We start from the raw sequence: 20,213 nt of genomic DNA, 5'->3' as shown, positions 1-20,213 counted from the left end.
AAAATAATGGATGGATGCAAGGAAAATATAAAAAAAAAAGTGAATTCTGTAAAAATGATGGATGGATGCAAGGTAAATTTTAAAAAAAGTGAATTCTGTAAAAATTATGGATGGATGCAAGGTAAATAAAAAAAAAGTGAATTCGGATGGATGGATGGATGGATGCAAGGTAAATTAAAAAAAAAGTGGAGATGGATGGATGGATGGATGGATGGAAAGTCTGCCCTCTTGTGGTGTGGTCGAGCAAATAGGCAAATAGTTGAGCGTATGAAACCAGAAAACAACTCGTGAAGAAAAGCTCATTGTAGAGAGTCCTTCAAAGCAGAGGAGGCTGGTAGACATGAAACATACTTGGAAAAAAATGTCAATGTATTTTGCTTCGCTGAGTGGACCCCAAATAACCACATAAAGACAACAGCTTAATAAAGTTATTCTGAAAATAAGAACCAAACAACCCTATAAAGCTGAAGAGAATCCAAATATAAGACTCAGCATGTGCTTATCTGTGTTTACATAGTTGCCATGCAACAAGCAGAACTAGAGGTCAGGAACATGACCAATTCTCTTCAGTCGGGTCTCAGATGTATTTACGCTCTTTTCGGAGGCACGGAACCATGAGCAATCTCAGGCTGGGAAACTTCCCTTTGTTGACTTAACATCTTTCCACATCCTCCTTCCACAAGGGACGTTACATAGTCTACCGCATACTGTAGGGGTCGAGATCCAAGTATGTGAGCATGAAAGATATCGCTTCAAATTCACAAGATCACAACTAAAGTTTCATCCTGTAACACTGTAACTCAACTGATGGGCACAAGACTCTACATTTCCAAGCAATGAGTGTTTTTAGGTGTGACCTCACCCTTCAGCCTCAAGAAACTAGGAAACACTAGGAAAAAAAAGAGAAAACCGAGCCTAGATGACGCAACCCACATGTAAAGCCAGATGGTCACTTAAAGGAATAGTTCACCCAAAATGAAAATTTGCTGAAAATTCTCATCCACAGGTCATCCTAGATGTAGATGAGTTTGTTTCCTCCTTGCAACAGATCTGGAGAAATTTATCATAACATCACTTGCTCACCAATGGACCCTCCACAGTGAATGGGTGCCGTCAGAATGAGACTCCAAACAGCTAATAAAAACATCACAATAATCCACAAGTACACTACACTACTCCAGTCCACCAATTAACATCTTGTGAAGTGAAAAGCTGTGTGTTTGTAATAAACAAATCCATAAGTGTGTGATTATTGTGATGTTTTTAATCACCTCTTATTCTGACGGCAACCATTCACTGCAGAGCAAGTGATGTAATGTTAAATTTATTCAAATCCATTCCAATTGAACACATGAAAGTTTTTTTTCTGACAGAATCATACGACAGGCATTTAATATTAGCCTATATATTTTTGTTAAATTTGGATTTTCACATCCTAGTTTCTTGATTCGATGCTTCAGCACTGCAGAAAAACAGTGAGGCTTTATAAAATGGGAGGGTCTCTTATTTAAGCTTTTTGAACGTGGGCAGCTTGGGGACTTGTATGACTTTCTTTGTACGAGTCTAGAGAGTGAACTGACCTTTGCATCAGTGACACAATTACACTACTGATTTCAATGCAGAGGTCTTTTTTTCCCCAAGTGGTTAACACACGTGACTAATCATGTAATGAGTCCATTCAGCTCTTCATTTTCTTCAGCATATCCTAGATAAAGTTTCCTTCTCTGATTTAAAGATGATGCAGGTATTTACATTTCCATGAACTGGTAAACCATGTGACTATGAAAGGAACCGCAGGACTTCAACTAAAGCAGGATTATAAAAATTGTGCACTGATGCAGGTTAAGTCCCACTAACTAGCTTTTAACATTTGAGTGAGGGGACCAAATGGCATAATTGTGAAAACAACAGCACAAAGCTGTGTGTTTGTAATAAACAAATCCATAAGTGTGTGATTATTGTGATGTTTTTAATCACCTCTTATTCTGACGGCAACCATTCACTGCAGAGCAAGTGATGTAATGTTAAATTTATTCAAATCCATTCCAATTGAACACATGAAAGTTTTTTTTCTGACAGAATCATACGACAGGCATTTAATATTAGCCTATATATTTTTGTTAAATTTGGATTTTCACATCCTAGTTTCTTGATTCGATGCTTCAGCACTGCAGAAAAACAGTGAGTCTTTATAAAATGGGAGGGTCTCTTATTTAAGCTTTTTGAACGTGGGCAGCTTGGGGACTTGTATGACTTTCTTTGTACGAGTCTAGAGAGTGAACTGACCTTTGCATCAGTGACACAATTACACTACTGATTTCAATGCAGAGGTCTTTTTTTCCCCAAGTGGTTAACACACGTGACTAATCATGTAATGAGTCCGTTCAGCTCTTCATTTTCTTCAGCATATCCTAGATAAAGTTTCCTTCTCTGATTTAAAGATGATGCGGGTATTTACATTTCCATGAACTGGTAAACCATGTGACTATGAAAGGAACGCAGGACTTCAACTAAAGCAGGATTATAAAAATTGTGCACTGATGCAGGTTAAGTCCCACTAACTAGCTTTTTACATTTGAGTGAGGGGACCAAATGGCATAATTGTGAAAACAACAGCACCCTTTTTGGGACACAACATTATGACCAAGTTTGGATTAGATTCAAAAAGGGTAAACTGAGTTAAGCCTAAAAGACATGGATAGGTTAGGAAAACAAATATGTTCCCATGGAAGTAGTAAAGCATTCTGAAGTCAAATTCCCAGCAAGAAACACAGTGGATATATGAGAAACAAGAATTAAGAATAAACGTGATAAATATAAATATTAAAGAATAAAGTTAAATGAAGTGACTCACCCTGTGAAAACCCTCAAGAGATACATACAGTATTAATCTCATTTCAATAGTGTTATAAATAGGCTATTATAAACATGAAAAAAACCCTGTCATTATTTGCCGTCATGTTGTTCCAAACCTTCATGCGTTTTTCCTCAGTCACGTTCATTTGAATAACATCTTTTTCTGTAATGACAGTGAAGGCTGACTGAGGCTGAGAGTCTCTAACATTCGTCTACATTTCTCCGTTTGTGTTCCACTGATGAAAGAACTTTAATATAATGACAGAAACAAAGTCTGACAGTTCAGAAACAGGCTTATTGACTCGAGAACCGTTCGGTCCCATTCGTAAAGAAATCGTTTTGTTAAAAAGCGTTAGACTGACTCGTTGAAAGATTAAAAAGAACGAGGCGTTCGAATATTGAAAATCGAACATTCTAAGAAGAACGAATTAAATTTCCATTTGATTTAACGGAATATTAATAAGAAACTGATGAATGTTTCAACTGAGAGCAAATGTTAAACTTCTGACAGGCGAACGATTCTGCCTCGTGAGCAGCGCGAGTATGACACATAACATCACCGGCTTCAAGTTTGAATTCCCTCCAAGCAGGTAAGAAAAACATTTCTGTAACATTCTTGTTGGATAAGAGAGTTTCCTCACCTTTTTTTTTTTTTTTTTCAAAGGCTGGGCATCTTTATGCAAACTTCTTTTATTCCAAGTCTTAATAAATAAGTTTGCATATCCTCAGGTAGCGGAACGTCTTTGGTTTAAAAAGACGGAATGAAAGTCTCGTAAACCCTGACGGCGTACTGCTGTTGTGTTCATTGGCTGTGTGTGGAATTCTTGGCGGAGGAAGGAGGGCAGTTCATGACTCTGTATGGAAAGGGGATGTTTTGTTATGTGTGGCGCACTATTCCAGACGGATAAATGGGAAACGAACGAACTTCCCAGTGGCTATGATCTGAATTCTGCCTTAAAGACACAGTGTTGGTATCTAAAGAATGTCTAACAACCAAGTCGAATTTAGATACAGGCATCACAAAAAATAATTTGGGGTTAGGAGTTTAATAATATAATTAAAAAGACATCACAAATATCCAAACATTATAAATACATCATATAAATTAATTAAAAATTAGAAAACACCGACCAAAATTGTAGGCTACACACTAAATGCAAGTTTCTATAACAGTGCACATTATTGCACAAAAGGTTATTGTGTGTATTAAATGTCCGTAATCCTGCCTTAAGAACAATATCCCAATACCTGGCAATAGTTCAATTGGGATTCCAATTTCAAATTCTTTTTAGGTAGTTTATTGGCTGGTTAAAATGTGAGGAGCGAACCAACTCACTGTGGACTGGCTTTAAAGGTAGTTGTACAGCACAAAAGGTATATAGCATTCATAAATGAGCGTTTCTCACTTGGATATTTCCATAAATCTCTCTCAGAACCAACAGAGCAGTATCTTCGGACTCCCTGCAAACGAAACAGAAAGAATGATAGATTTCAGAGCATATAAACAATACACCATAACCAGTGTCATGAAAGATTTTCTCTTACCAGTAGCACAAATGGCTTTGTATGGCAAACAGGTATTCATTGAAACTTTCAATCGGTGTCTCCTGAAGGACAAAGTCAATACGTCGCCCACGATTCAACGTCCCCACCTTGGTGAAGTTACTTTCCTCCTGCTCCATTGGTGACACTGCACCACAAATATTCAAATTTAAGGAGGGACATTCGAAATGCGCGGTGGATTTTATAAATATCTGAATCAAGAAAAGTTTCATTAGATACCTTCTGCTTCATCTGTAGGGGTCATGGAACTGATTCCACCCTCTGCGAGCGCTGGCGTTGGGACCTGAGAAATGCTCTGCCAAACCATTCGTAGTGATCCCAGTAGATCAGAACTGACCCGAGTCAAACCTTCTTTGAGTTCTGTAAGCATCAAGACATTTCATTCAGTTACTTTTAGGAATTTTAGAATAGAAAAACTCTTGGTTTATAAAGTCACTTGACATACCGAGGTGCATCCTTTTTCTGCCTTTATGATGGGGTATCAACATGGGAGGCAAGTCCATGTCTTGAGACAAAATTATGGGCTCAATTCGATACGCCACTGGGTCAAACTGCACAGATCACATTCGAGGTGTAAGAACAGAGCTCTAAGGAAGGTGTATGGTTCTCAGTGTTTTGTAGAGTGGTCTTACTGGATGGAAGATGTTGTAGAAACTCTTGCAGGTTGGGAAGCTGTAATTAGGATCTATCCTCTTCAGACCTCTGACGGTTAAAAACATTCCTATGGGTGAACCCATGGCAAAGAAGGCCTGCGGATGAAAGGCTAACTGAGGATAATCGATGGATACCTGCGGAATAAAGACGCTGTTATTTGGCAACTGTCATTTAAACAGTGAAAGACATTGAATTTGTATTATCAATGGAGATTCAACAGAAAATAGCAGCCCAAACTTGGAAGAACATACAGAAAAAAATATATAAAACAAATATTTTTATATATGATATAGTTAATGTATTAAAAATACAATGAAGCATAAATAAATACTTCTCACTCCATATTTATTTATTATCAGGTTTGTCTGTAACGGTGTATTCTAATCATTCCAATTTGGAATCAGTAAGATTTTTAATGTCAGAAAAAATAAGAGTAATATTGTGAAAATATATTTTAGTCCTGTGATGCAAAGCTGAATTGTCATCAGCCATTACACCAGTCTTCAGTGTCACATGATACTTTAGAAATCATTCTAATATGCTGATTTAACATTTATGTTGGAAACAGTTGTGCTGCTTAAATATCTATACTTATATAAATAACTTACTTGTCCAATGCCAACATCAAAATGCTGATAATCAACCGCACTAGTGGTGGGGGTGTGATGTTCATTTCTCATCCCTAGACTTGGGGAATGGGTCTCATTTTGGGCTGCATGTCCACTTCCAGATCTAGAGTGCTGTTGGATATTCAAGAAGTAGTTACTAGAAAGTGTCAAAACAGACATTCCAATCTAAAACAATGGACTCTTATCGGTCTTCGCTTCCATTTTTGGGTGTGGAGAGGAAACTGCGCACAATTAAAGCTACATTGCAAACCTTTCCATTTCTGCCATGAGCCACTGAGCTCCTATAAACACAGGGCTATAAAGAATTTCAGGAATTACCTTCCATTTCTTTACACAGTTCATAACTTTCTTGCGAGGACCCAGAGGTATTCCGATATCTTTTAGGTCCTTCTCTGAGCAAAGCATCTGAAACCGTTTAATTGGAATAAGAAGGGTGAAAATGAACAATTGGAGTGTTGTGCGTGCGTGTCATTTGTGATTCAGGACAAAAAAAAACAACTACAACTGACCAAGGACTCCATATCCATTTGTTCTCTGTGCAGAATATTGAGGTGCTCCTCTAACCCATGGCCCTTCAGCGCCTCCTCCAGACTCTCATAGGAACCGCAGCCTGTGTCTACATGAACGTCCTCACGGAGCTGTGCAGACCACAAAAATACATTCTTCATAAATTATGATCTTTAAAATCTAAAGCACAAGGTGCAAAAGCTGAAATTTACTATACATGTTGGAAAGCAAATAATTGATTTATAAAAAATTTTTTTAAATACTAAAAAATAAAATAAATTATCTAAAAATCTCTAATAATAATAAAACAATCTTTCATATTAGTTATTAGACAAGTCAAAATGTCATGCAGGGACATTTTAGCTATGATTTATCAGTGACATTAAAATTAATGTCGAGACACTTTGTTTTGAGATTGTTATGATTCTCAAAGCATACTGTAGTATTTTAGACAATAACCATTCACAGTGATGCATTCATGTTTATTACTAAATAATTATTTGATTATATATTATGACAAAGATAGTTTCTGTGCAAACCAATGTTATTTTAGTATTGTTTATGTACTAATATAGCATTTATTAATAGTGTGAATTAGCTTAGTTTTATATTTCCAATTTTCATTTTAATTTAATTAATTTATCTTTGTGTCGCAATTATTTTTTTTTACATTTCTATATAGTGTTAATTAATTTTTTTATTTAAATTTGAGTTTAAGTAAACATTGTACTTCAACTTGTAATATTACCATGTGATATTTATATTTTTATTTTATTTCAGCTTTATTTCAACTACCAAACCGGTACAAACCTCATGCGGTGTGCCATCTGCATCAGTCTCTTGATTGGTCAGGAGATCAAACAAGATCAATGAGCCTGTGTAAAACATGACACATTATTATAACATTGTTATAACTGACATACAACATCTGCACCGTCCCTAAGTACAGGTTATTATTATATCACCAAACCAAAACGTTCTGTTCTGAAAAGCACAGTTTGCACTTTGTACCAAGGCTGTGTCCAACCAGGGAAACGTGTCCTGTGAAGTGTGGATGTCTCTGGAGGAAGAGGCTGTGCAAACGGTTGATCTCAGAGGCCACTGTATCCACAATAGTCTGGCAGTACGTAGCGCTGTTGTAGAAGAAAAGGTCCAGCACTGTGTCGTTGCTGAACTGACGCAGGCGGTTAATGCTAGGCAGAGTGATTCTCTCAATGTCTCTATTAGAAATAGAAATAAAACGGTAAAATAAATGTGTGTGTCGATACTTTTTCTGAAGAAAATGACAAACATGTATAGTGATGAAAGCCAAAATATTAAATGTCATGGATGTATATTTAAGGAGTAAAACATTGTTTTGTAGAGAGGAGTCAAACTGTCAATTTTCACCTGAGATTCAGAGCCAAATTACAGGGTAAACATGACTTCGGAAAGATGGCAGCATCATAATGTTATTTTTACACAGAGATTGGTAGGTTTGTTAGTAAAATCTGTTGACTTCAGCAATCTTTGATGCATTATATACTAATGGTGACAGTTCAAAAATGGGAAAAAGCAATTTTCAAGTTTATTCTCTATCACTGTAACTCAAGATATGCCCTTTTAGACACTGGGTCTTAAACTTTCCTTTTGGCATCTTCATTTTTTTGCAATGAAGATTTGGAAAGCAGATTTGGAATCTCAATATGGCCCCAAGAGTAAATTGTACTGTGTATTTTCAGTGGTCAAAAACCAAATGTGGGTCACTTTGCATACGGATGATACTTTTCTTGTAAAGAGGAATGTCTGAAGAACAAATAATGTTGAAACTAGAAATGTATCTTGTTTCATTCTATCAAAACATTTGCATAGAACATACCTGTCTGAGTGCTATAAATATTTGCTTTTTCCCAGAGATCATTTCTGTATTTTTTTTTCCACCAGAAAAAAATAAAAAGAACAAAATCCAAAATTTGAGCCGGGGGCCTCTGGTTGAGTTGACACGGAATGACCAGAATACAATAAGAGTCAAGCGTCTTACTTGTCAACTCCTGTAGTTTCTCCATGCAAGACTTTGTGCCAGTTGACTGGAAGGTACTCAACCCTTCCAATAATGCACGAGTCCTCACTCTGCCTGAAGTGGCTCTTTATGAGGCTGTCGGAGGCGCTTCGAAATTCATTCACTGCAGCAGAGAATGAAGAAAAATAAATGTCAGAATACTCCTTTAAAGAAAATGGTACAATAAAGTCTTACGTGTCATAAACATTGCTTGCTAACAGCTTGACAGTCGCGAAACAATCAAACATACTGAAGAAGTGCATGTATTCAGTTAAAGATGATAAAGGCTCACCACACTGGACAATGCCACGGAAACGTATGTCACAGGCCGGACCGATACCGTGAACCATGAACACCAGGTGGTCTACTATCTCTGGTTCTCCTAGAAAAACACAGCAACAAAAGACAGATCTTGTTAGCAACACACTATAACCCACAAAAATGTAGTGAGCTTCCCTGCCGTCTACTAACTGTATGATACTTTATCAAGCATAAAACTACATTTGCATGTTGCTAAGCTTACAGTATGATACTTCAAAAATACACAGCATAAACATAATGGGTAAAACAGTCCAAGAGGGTTGGGTATTAGCATGTTTAAAAGCTAACTGTCTGATACTTCAAAGAAAAATACAAAGCACAGAGAAATATTGGGCAAGAAGATTCCATTAGTTAGATCGACATTTTTTTATTTAGATCTTTTAAGTATCGAATGAAATGGGTATCTCTGTTATCAACATTTCTCTCAACTTGCCATCGTGGATGAGCTTGTCACAATGCGTTCTGGGACTGCCTACATGAAGGATATAGTATTTCTGCTTTAGAACTACTGGCCAAAACGAGGTATTTCACTTTTCAGAAACAGAAATATGCCTATACGATGACATAAAATGGCAAGTCACTGGGATTTTAAATAGATTTTGATAATGTTACACTCACCCTCTGGTATCTCTACTGGAATATTCTCAGTTCCTCTCTTTAGTGTCCTGGATTGAGTCTGTTCATTCGGGGAAGGGGGAAATTCTTTGCAGCTGCTGGGATACTGCGTCATGAGCTGAGGTAATGCAACGAGAAAGACAAAACGTAAATTGTGAACAGAGAAGTGTCCGTTTACCATTAGTTTTACATTCAGACAATACCTTGGGATTGTGAAAGATCACAGTTTCTCCTGTTGGGAGCTCCAAATTCGTCTTCCATTCGTCCAGGGTCATTGCAATCATATAGGCGTCCTGTTTTTGAATAAAGAGAAACGATTAAGCATTAAAAACTGGAAAATTTTGATTTGTTCTAGAAAATCTGTGTCTCACCTCTAGGAGATCACTGAGTTCTTCACTGTAGGGAGTGTAGTTCATGTCTTTGCTGCCTTTGTGGAACCAGGAGCAGCGTCTGACCTCGGCGGGCTTCTGTTCCCAATACACGGAGTAACGCTTCCTTTCACGTAGCCTGACGTCATACCTTCTTCCATTTGTAACCACTACCACTTCATCCTTTTCACATTTCCCCACTGCAGACAAATCAGATATAATGGTTAAACATTCAAACATGTGCCATGATCTAATAAACTATACTTTCAGCAATAGCAACCAATGGTTTTAAGGTTTTGTTAAGAAGAAGTCAGTGGAGGACCTCGACTGTAAGCATCCTCCAGCCGCTGAGAGTCTTCTCTGCTGAAGGGTTGCCAGGAGTCTTTGGAGTCCACCTGCTGGTTGAAGAACCAGTGGTGCTGGATGGGTTCATACGGCTCAACAACATTCATGATGAGAACATGAGGGACTCCACGCCAAGACCAATGGACTGCAAATATAACATTAAACCATTTTTCTATATTTCAAATGATTTAAAGAACTACTTAAAAACAAATATGCCTAGAATTTCAGGGTTTTTTGAACCTCCCAGCTAACCATTTTTGGTTCCCAGAACGTTCTGGTAACATTCGTTGCTGTTTATAAGAATAACCTGTAGGGAACATTCCGTATAGGTTCCTTTTTAGTTGTCACAAAAACATCCCTGCAACGTACTGGGAAGGTTAGTTTGTGGTAAAAAAAAATAAAAATCAATATTGGACGATGGCAGCAACACAAGACAAGCAGGAGTCAGACTGTTAGCTGGGCCAAGCATGAAATGGCAATACAAACATTTGGTGCGAAAATAAAAAATAACCAAACTAACGTACATTTCTATGATACGAACACTGCGGAGCGTGTGTAATTGTGCTGCAAAAGTAGGACACAGCATTTAAACGAGTGACTGAGGAGAATGGAACACAAACAAATGTATTTGATTTGATCGTGCGAACTTAACAACAGGCCTACCACATAGAGAATCGAGTTCTGTTTAGAATAGGCCTATAAATGGCAATTCGATACATGGACAAATATCAATTGTATTTGACTAACACAAGGAGAGTTGATTCAGTTGACCTAATAAGCCTGTCTGGAAATCTTCAAAACACGATGTGAAGACATACTGGTTGTAAGTATTACGAGCCTGAGACAAATGTAACAAATACAGAGAAAAGCGTAATAATGTATCGCCATCTACTCACCGGATCCGCGTACGGATACACGCTTAGGACAAAACTGACTTCTGACAGAGAGAGCAAACCTCTCACACACAGTTGTTCACTGTGGTGGTCAAGTCCGAGGTAAATGCATCTACCAGGAGCTGAAATCTTATACGTGGTCTTTGTGTCTAAAGGTCGACTAAAAGGGGGAATTTTGAAATGAGCACCAATCAAAAACAGCGACGGCATTTCACTATGGTGTGATGTGGGTTATTACGAGTCAATCAACCTGAAATTATGATGCTCATCAACACATGCGCAGTGAACTCAAGAGTAATAAATGACTCACTTTTCAGTGTGTTGCACAATACATGTTTCCTTTAGAGTTTATATTTAAAGGGGTCATATGATGCGATTTCAATTTTTCCTTTCTCTTTGGAGTGTTACAAGCTCTTGGTGCATAAAGAAGATCTGTAAAGTTGCAAAGACTAAAGTCTCAAATCCAAAGAGATATTTTTTAGCAGCATCATATGACCCCTTTAAAAAATCCACAGTGGTGAATGAACTTCCATTTTAATGTAACATTAAATATTGAAACAATTGTTGGACAAGGAAATTCAACACACTGGACACACACTCGTCATTGTTCATTTTTACTATTTTCCACATTTTAGAATCATGATCTTAAATCACGGAAATATGTGACCCTGGACCACAAAACCAGTCATAAGGGTCAATTTAAAAAAAAAAAAATACATAATCTGAAAGCTGAATAATTAAACTTTCCATTGTATGGTTTGTTAGGATAGGATAAAATTTGACTGAGATACAACTATTTGAAAATCTGGAATCTGAGGGTACAAAAAAATCTAAATATTGAAAAAAAAAATTGCCTTTAAAGTTGTCCAAATAAAGTTAATCATTCGGTTTAAAGCGGTTTTATTTTCTATTCGGGTTTGCAATTTCACAACACTTTATTGCAATGACTAAATACAGTTTAAATTATTATTATTTATAGACATTTATACCTTATATCGAATAAAATCTACACCAGAGTTGCAATAAACAGGTTGCAAATTTTGCCAAAATTAAGCTTTTACTCAATAGTAGTTCGCAAATTTAAAAAATGATTACAAACAATTCCTAACTACTTACACATTTCTTTTCTTAAGAATTTCAGGGTTTTATGAGCCTCTCAGTTAACAATTCTTGGTCCCCAGACCATTATGGGAACATTAGTTTTTGGTTATTAAAATGAACCTGTAAGGAAATTTCTGTATAGGTCCCCTTCAAAAAACAGAAAATAAATCTCTGTAGGATATTTTTACAAATAATAATATTGTTATTTGGTTCCCTCTAAAAATTTGGGGAAAATGTTTTGTAGTTATTGACAAACTTAATATCCCATATATTTCTTATAATCCCACATATTTCTTCAATAATTTGTGTAACTGAGACAAATGTTCAGTTTGTATAAAAACTGAGAAAACGTGTATTCCATGTTGTATCAAGGATACAAATTATGCTTTTTCTTGGATGTTTCATTTCTGTAATTTAGAAAATTATGTAATGGCTGCATGCAAAATGTGGAATGTTCTTGGTATAAAACCAATTCATTAAAGTTTTTGCTAAAATGAATTGAATATTAAACTACATATCAAAAATATGACATTCCTTTTATGAGTTTAATTGCTGGTTAAAGTGCAAGACACCTCTAGTTCATACTAAGCTAATTTTATGTCAGATAATAATTGATCAAACATTACTAATAGTTTTTTACAGAGAAAAAATGTAATTAAACAACATCATTGACTCACTTCCAGCAGATTCCCCAGAGTGATGTTCCACAAGGCACTAGCTAATCTAATCTAATCTAGAGACAGATAACATCTGGAGCAAAGTTCTCCTCATAGCAAGCAATCTTCTACAGTGTTGACAGACGCTAAAACGTCAAATGATCAGATCACAATCCAGCCAATACATTAGAAATTGTCACAAACTTTATTGACAAATATATCAGGGGATTTCCTATATGGATACACTGGGGATCTCTATAAATACGTCTGCAACGTTTTAAAATTGACCTAGAAGCGGTTTTCAGATATTTCTTCACCAGGATAGCTCACATATAAACGTCAAAGAGCTTGATAAGATACAAATTTTCAAAGACATTTGTGCTCTACAATACACAAAACATTCACTGTGAATGTCTAAAACGGTATAGGAAGGCAAAAACAAGAAGTGCTCGTTGATTGACAGGCGTGACATAATCGCAGCAAATAGCTTGGTAAACATTCACACAATATATGGTTGTTGGTCCGGTTAAGTTTCTACAAAGGTAAGAGGTAGCCTGGGTTGGCCTGCTTGCGTTCCTGCGCAGGAACCGTGGCCTCTCTCATTCGGAGGGGTCTGTGGCAGTCTGAGTCGTTGAGAGCTGGGTAATGCTGTCTGTAACACAAGTATGCGAAGGCCAAACCGAGGAGGGATCCCACCAACACATCTGGGAATGAACGGGAGATCATGTCACTGCTTTGAAACCATACATGAAGGTAGGGCTGTGATGAGGGTATGAAAATCTCACCTTGCCAGTGATGTTTGTAGTCACATGTTCTGGAGAGGGCGATCATGACGGCGAAGAGGAGGGGGGTGAGGAAGGCACACAACCTCCAGGCTTTACCACGGCCTACTGGGCTGAAACAGTGCAGCTTCCCAGCCAAGTACAGGGCAGTGAAGCCCAGACCAGCAAACGCAACTATGACAACATAAAATGATTTTAGAGTCGCAGGTAGCGGAATATAAAACTGCATTTTATTCTATTGTATTTTTACTATTCAAACGTTTCAGGCTGAAAATATATTTAAAAAAAAGTTTTTAACAAGGTCACCTTATTTATAAATAAATATATATATATATATATATATATATATATATATATATTCTATTGTCTGTTCCTTTGATCTTTCTGAACGTTCAAATATTAGATTTCTGAAGACTGATGTAATGATGCTAAAAATTTAGCTTTGCATCACAGGAATAAACTAAAAAAAAAAAAAAATCACAATATTACTGGTTGTAATGCATTTTTGATCAAATAAATGCAGTCTTGGTAAGAATAAGAAACTTAAAAAAAAATCTTACCAACTTCAAACTTTTAAGCGGTAATTATAATGTAATTAAATTGCTTTTTTTTTAATTAAATGTACTTAAAATAATAAAGATTACAATTTTAATACAGATTATAAAAATGAATAATTTTGATTGTATTTAGGGCATAAATAAGTTTAAAGTCCACATAATATCAAAATGACCCCTATTAACCTCTAACATCTTCTCAGTTTTATTGTGCTTGACGCATTTGTGCCATTTACTCAAATAAAATACAAACAAAAAATACTTTTTACAATCCAATCAATTTCAGGCAGACAAAAGTCCCATTTTACACTTTTCTCATTTCAGAAATGTCAGATTACAGATGCAAAACTTTGTAAATAGTGTTTCATGGTGACTGTAAAAAGTGCCACTAAATAAACCCGGTGACTGCTCTTACAGGAAGAGTGTCCACTTGGAAAGCTCTTCCTGCCCTCCATCACTACATCCGGGTCACCGCTACAGTGAAGCTCTGGGTTCATTTGGCCATCCGGAAAACAACGGTAGAAGAAATCAGGTCGTGGCCTGGCAGGGAGGCAGAAATTAAGTTTAACAGGAAAAAGAACTAGGCCTGAGGCTATCAAGTCTCCTTTACTAGTCTTTTCTAGGCTTTCAATAAATGGTTCGTTTTTCTGTACTCAAAGGCAGTCAATGGGAGATGTGCAAATGTAATATAAAAGTATCTAGTGCAAAGTTAACATTGTAAGAAGTTTAGATTACTCACTCACCTGCCCACGACTAGCTTGATTGCATTAGTGAAAATTCCATTTAACACCAGGGTCAAAGTCACAGCTGTGTCATACAAACAATATACAGAGATTTGTGTTAACTGGCAATAACACTCAAGATTATGAAATCATTTATCATATCTCATAATCTACTATTATCAACAACTATATTTCACAATGATTTGCTCTAAATAAACATTACTGGGAAGCATACAACTATTCTATAATATATGTACCTATATTATTTTATATGATATATATATAACTATAAAAATAATTATGATTACAAACAACAATGTTATATTTAACTTTTGTCTATATATTGTATGTTAACCACAACACTGTTACACATTTACATATATAGATGTAATGATTGTTATATATATATATATATATATATAACACTGTTACACATTTACATATATAGATGTAATGATTGTTATATATATATATATATATATATAACACTGTTACACATTTACATATATAGATGTAATGATTGTTATATATATATATATATATATATGTTAATGTATTTGGTCTTGGCGGAATAGATCTGCTACGCTGCTGCTGCTGCGGCAGAGCAAGTACCGAGACTTGCTACTGCCAATACATCCACAACATGCTGCTGTGAGCATGTAAGAAATACTGCTGCTGCACATATAACGCATATGAATAACCCCCCACAAAGCAGGACAACATGTTACACAAAACAATACAAGCCAATATATGCATGCTGCTGAATATAAGGATAAACTGCTGCATCAGTGGACATGCACGTATCCACACACATGAAGATGAACAGACAAGACAAGACATCCCCCACAAAGCAGATCTATCGCCAAGACATTTGTACTGCTGCTGCTCCGAAGAGCCATGTGAACCACACAATATATGGTTGTTATGGTTTAATATCAAGTATTACTATCTATGTGTGCCTGGGCTACCACGCCGACCGGCTTAACAATAGTGGCCTATGACTATGTGAGCCTTGGGTACCACGCTGACTGGCTTAACAATAGTGGCCTACGACTATGTGAGCCTTAGCTACCACGCTGACCGGCTTAACAATAGTGGCCTACGACTATGTGAGCCTTGGCTACCATGCCGACTGGCTTAACTCTAAATAGACGCGCACTATATGTAATGTTAATTAACAAAATGGATATACGTTGCAATCTGATAGATAAGACCCCAGCATCCACCTGAGCAAATATCATAATTTAGTCATTTAATATCTGCTGTTACTTTCTCCACTTCATCAGTCACAGCGGCAGCATAACAACTTGTTAATTTATGTTCGTGTAATGACGAGACGGACAAGTTAGCCGATGCATGCCATTTTACTCTCTCGTGTAGATAAAGTTATCAGGGTTACAATGCACAAACTCCTGGGTTTGACTTGAATGAACAAATAAAGCAGAATATAAACGTTCTTTCTCCGTTTTCTGAATTACACAACAGCCTACCACACAATAGCCTACACGTCACACAAGCACATTTCTCCGAACTACACTACCCATAATGCATTTCACTCTGAACTGCGACAACCATAGCATAACTCTTAATTCCCTTCTCCCACAACACTTATCGTTGACTTGATATGACTGTGATAAGCGCATGCTCCTAATGCTGCGTGCAACTGAAATCAACCACGCAATCATCACAATGAAAACATTGACCTTAGAAATAACGAACGTACACATTGAGATTACGCTGATGTATATGGAGAACCCCAGTTGAAATGCATACACAAGAATGCTTATTTAATTTAACCTGTTTTCGTTACTATTAATGTGTCCTCAGAGCGATTACAAGCTCTAAACTGGCACTTATCTTAGATGTTGATTTAGGCTGCTCTGAAGTGCGCTGCAAACTGCTACGGCAAACAAAAGCCAGGTATTTGAATATTGAGCAGCGAGCTCATTGGCTACCGATACAGGAGTGAACCAATCAGCTGCCATGTGACAATGATGTCTCCAGGTCAGATTGTGCTAGACCTATCGGACTGCGCCATCTAGAGTTTCATGCCAGAACTCTGTATATAAACAATTATATATTTTGCTGTAAGGTGCAATTTTCACACATATCTTACCCAAAGATGCCTCTTTCATATCTCCCTTTCCTCCTTTTTTCAATAAGGCAAATAAGAAAATAACCAGCAATGGAGTGAAGAGGGCGATAGACTGTTTCAAAAAGTTAATCAGAGAAAAACAGTAATGAGATTCCCCATCATCATCAGTGCACACATGCATTTTATATTCAACTGAATTTCCGTGGCTGAACAGGAGTTGTAAGCACTTACAAACATGAAGCGGGTAGGAACACGGTCCTTTTTGACGGGATGGAACTTATAGAGCCAGAGTTCCTCAGGCTGGATCTCACGGCTGAATGGAGGAAGCTCCTCAGTCACGCTACAAGAGCATAATAACAGCCTGAGAGAACAATCCTCATCTCCACAAAACAGACAAACACAGGCACAGCTCAAGAGACTGGAAAATCTTCCCACACAGCTGCGAGAGAACCTGTCGCTCATTTTATTGGGCAACAGCTCTATAAAACTGAACAAAAGACTAGCATTACAGGTTATGAAAATGAGGTTACTGGTTAGATTTGTCAAACCCACAAATGTAACTGAATGTAACTGAAGATTTCAGCTTGGTCTATTTGATCAAGCAGAAAGTGAACTTACAGAAAAACACCTAAAAGCAGCAGCCGCATAATAACTTCAGCAATAAAGCCATTATCAAAACTCTTCCTCATCTTCGGTCCTGGTTTGTCATCAACGACACCTCCACCTAAAACCTGGAAAAAGTGGAAGATGATTGTCGCATTAAACTGAAATCATAATTTAAATACAAAGACAGAATCAAGTATCTGAGAACTCAAACAGGAACCGCCAAGATAAACTTCATCATAGGTACAGACATCTGTTGTGGCCGTTCTTGGCCGTTTTTATGAGGCTTTTTTAATAGTGTTCATATCGATATCGGAATTATATCGTATCGACCGAAATTAAGAAATATATCGTGATATAAATTTTGGCCATATCGTCCAGCCCTACTTCATCACCAACAACCTTCCACCAACATGAAATGAGAAGATATGATGGGGAATGTGATACTTCAACTGGTTAGTATTATAAACCCAAAACAAAAAGAAAAGATACCACTAGTGTTATTTAAAAGGGGATTTAATATTAAATTTATTGCGTCTGTAGCACAGAACCCTGTTAGAATGTCCAGTTTAAAATGGTATCTGGTTTCTAGCTGGTCTATGATGGTCATTACAAACTGGTTGACCAGTTGCATCAAAAACCAACCTGACCACCAAGTATGACCAACTAGTAATTGGTTTGTTGTAGGTCCTTAATTAATGACCACATTTGATCAGCAAGAAACCATCTACCATGTTCTAAAACAGCTTAACCTCTTTAAGATGTTATGAACAGCTAGTTAATGGTCCAAGATGGTCTATACTCCAGTTACAACCAGCATAAACAAGCTGCCAGGTTTGGCGCTGGTCTAAGATGGTCTACAGCAGGGATCCTCAAATCTGGCCCACGAGATCCACTTTCCTGCAGAGTTTAGCTCTAACCCTAATCAAACACACCTGAGCATGCTAATCAATGTCTTCAGGATCATTAGAAAATCACAGGTAGCTGAGTTTGATCAGGGTTGGAGCTAAACTCTGCAGCGCATTGGCCCTCCAGGGCAAGATTTGAGGAACCCTGGTCTACAGCTTCGACCAAACCAGCTACCATGTTCCAAAATACAGCTAGATTTACCACAGTTTTTCCAGCATAGAACTCTGTTAGAAAAGCTAGTTTAAGTGGTAGCTGGGTTCTAGCTAGTGGTCATTACAAGCTGGTTGGCAAGTTACCATGTTCGAAAAACCCAACCTGACCACCAAGTATAACCAGCCAGTAGTTGTTATGTTGCTGGCCACCAACCAATGACCACCTTGGACCAGCTAGAATCTATTGCCAACCTGTTTTACCACCTTAAGATAGTATGAACAGCTGGTAGATGGCCTACAGTTTAAACCAGCATTAACAAGATGCCAGTTTGTTGCTGGTCTAAGATGGTCTACAACTTAAACCAACTAGAAGTCAGCTACCACGTTTTAAAATACAGCTAGATTTAGCAGTTTTTTTTCCAGCACGGAAGAAAGGATCGATATTTAGCACTAGAGAGTGTGTCACGGGAGACAAACTGATAGTTAATCTGTAGGATGTCTTGCCACCAGCCGCGCGACCCTCCGCGCCACATCTGAGAGATTCGCTTACGAACATTTCCGCAAACACGACATCGCGCATCCTCCGTCTTTTGTCTGCAGTTCGGAGTTGAATACCGACCTTCGGATTCTTTCCTTTTCCGTGTAAACCGCCGCCTTGTCGGCTGTCGAGAGCAGCCACCGGAGCAGAATTTCGTGAGGTCTATCATATATATTGGACATGTCCAGCCGCAGCTGAGCGCCGTACTGAGCAGCGAGGAAGTCCATACACTGACATTAACACGTCAGTCCTTTCAGGGATGTCCGAATCGCCAAGGAATCCTTCATTTGAACCGGCTCTTTTTACTGATTCGATCGAGCCGATTCGCAGAGGCTTTGTGAATCACGCGAATTTAAAGGGAGGTTATGAATGACGGATGCCTCTTGACTTTAGTTTAAAAACTAAAACAACATATATAAACTATAAAAACATTTTCACGTTGAAATTAATCCGAAAATTCGTTCAAATTGTCATAATTAACTTTTTAAAATCTTTTCACTTTATTCACTTTTCCCGAATACTATAGGCTACTATATACTTTCAAAGTATATTAAACTCCACTAAAAAGAAAAAAAACTGAAATATTTATGAAACATTTTAGGCAAACCTGCTGCTATAAATTCTTCAATTGCTTTATTTGAGATACTTTTTTAAAAGTAAATTAATGCAAAAATGAGTGATTAACCGCAGTAATATTTAGCTAAACGTTACTTTTGTGAACACAACGCGATGACTCGAATGCATCACTGAATCAAGAACGTTTCAAAAGAATCGATTCGGACATTTGAGTCGTAGATTATAATGAATCATACGCCCTCCAGAGACTGTCACGTGCACATTTGCACATGCAAATTTCCTTAGCCACCTGGACCCTATTCAAAGTAGGCTAAACATATTCAAAAATGTGCGACAGCGTGATTTACGACAAACTCAATTCAGATGCGGATTCAAAGAAACACTTGAACATTCATTACAGTTTATTGAAGTCAAACCAGGCAAGTCTGAAAACTTTTAAATCTGTGGAATGTTGCGTAAAGTACTCTCAGAATAAATTATGAATTCTGAAGAAATACATCTCAAAGGTTGGTCAAATAAAATACAAGAAATGTACAAAATGTTTCTAGGTTCACAAACATTCAGAAGCAATATTACAAGCATTCGTATGACACTACAATATAATGACAATGGAGGTTTTTTTTTTATTTTATTTTTTTACTTTTTCTTTTCCTAGCTTTCAGCTATGTACAGTTGATCAAGCATCATTCTCTTACACAATGCAATCACATAGGCTACATAACATAGCCAAAGAAAT

The 20,213-nt window shown here is 37.2% G+C and overlaps 2 protein-coding genes across 4 annotated transcripts; both read right to left on the bottom strand.

Annotated features, from left to right (window-relative positions):
- Positions 1-3,929: 3,929 nt before the first annotated feature.
- LOC107553702 (phospholipase DDHD2-like) lies at positions 3,930-10,957 on the bottom strand. Of its 2 annotated transcripts, none has more exons than XM_016236012.1 (17): positions 10,793-10,957; positions 9,874-10,041; positions 9,555-9,751; positions 9,387-9,476; positions 9,187-9,301; positions 8,540-8,629; positions 8,230-8,371; positions 7,221-7,429; positions 7,020-7,084; positions 6,212-6,340; positions 6,021-6,107; positions 5,682-5,813; positions 5,052-5,207; positions 4,865-4,970; positions 4,639-4,779; positions 4,402-4,546; positions 3,930-4,317 (listed from the first exon to the last, which is right to left on the bottom strand). In XM_016236012.1, the coding sequence occupies exons 2-17, from the start codon at positions 10,001-10,003 to the stop codon at positions 4,242-4,244; spliced, it is 2,010 nt and encodes a 669-aa protein (XP_016091498.1). In that variant the 5' UTR covers positions 10,004-10,041; positions 10,793-10,957; the 3' UTR covers positions 3,930-4,241. The 2 variants fall into 2 exon arrangements, with proteins under 2 accessions (XP_016091498.1, XP_016091499.1); XM_016236013.1 differs by lacking the exon at positions 10,793-10,957 and adding an exon at positions 10,644-10,759.
- A 1,764-nt stretch (positions 10,958-12,721) lies between these two features.
- LOC107553701 (phospholipid phosphatase 5-like) lies at positions 12,722-19,159 on the bottom strand. 2 transcript variants are annotated; one of them, XM_016236010.1, is made up of 8 exons: positions 17,829-17,952; positions 17,318-17,430; positions 16,931-17,039; positions 16,721-16,811; positions 14,626-14,689; positions 14,298-14,422; positions 13,332-13,502; positions 12,722-13,250 (listed from the first exon to the last, which is right to left on the bottom strand). In XM_016236010.1, exons 1-8 carry the CDS (start codon positions 17,934-17,936, stop codon positions 13,081-13,083), a joined length of 951 nt encoding a protein of 316 aa, XP_016091496.1. In that variant the 5' UTR covers positions 17,937-17,952; the 3' UTR covers positions 12,722-13,080. The 2 variants fall into 2 exon arrangements, with proteins under 2 accessions (XP_016091496.1, XP_016091497.1); XM_016236011.1 differs by lacking the exon at positions 17,829-17,952 and adding an exon at positions 18,983-19,159 and having other exon boundaries at positions 12,725-13,250.
- Between the last annotated feature and the right edge of the window lie 1,054 nt (positions 19,160-20,213).

This window comes from Sinocyclocheilus grahami, unplaced genomic scaffold, assembly GCF_001515645.1.
Source record: "Sinocyclocheilus grahami isolate Dianchi unplaced genomic scaffold, SAMN03320097.WGS_v1.1 scaffold478.1, whole genome shotgun sequence".
Classification (NCBI taxonomy): domain Eukaryota; kingdom Metazoa; phylum Chordata; class Actinopteri; order Cypriniformes; family Cyprinidae; genus Sinocyclocheilus; species Sinocyclocheilus grahami.
The sequence above is the reverse complement of the archived record's forward strand: the minus strand, read 5'-3'. Positions and strand labels throughout refer to the sequence as shown.

Excerpts from the sequence above, each read along its gene's own strand:
- LOC107553702 (XM_016236012.1), bottom strand. The coding sequence starts at position 10,003 with ATGAATGTTGTTGAGCCGTATGAACCCATCCAGCACCACTGGTTCTTC. Across the intron at positions 5,208-5,681 it reads TTGATGTTGGCATTGGACAA|GTATCCATCGATTATCCTCA; the intron begins GTAAGTTATTTA and ends TTTATTCCGCAG. Across the intron at positions 4,318-4,401 it reads CAAAGCCATTTGTGCTACTG|GGAGTCCGAAGATACTGCTC; the intron begins GTAAGAGAAAAT and ends TTTCGTTTGCAG.
- LOC107553701 (XM_016236010.1), bottom strand. The coding sequence starts at position 17,936 with ATGCAACTGGTCAACCAGTTTGTAATGACCATCATAGACCAGCTAGAA. Across the intron at positions 17,040-17,317 it reads CTGCTTTTAGGTGTTTTTCT|CGTGACTGAGGAGCTTCCTC; the intron begins GTAAGTTCACTT and ends ATGCTCTTGTAG. Across the intron at positions 13,503-14,297 it reads TCCAAGTGGACACTCTTCCT|TTGCGTTTGCTGGTCTGGGC; the intron begins GTAAGAGCAGTC and ends ATGTTGTCATAG.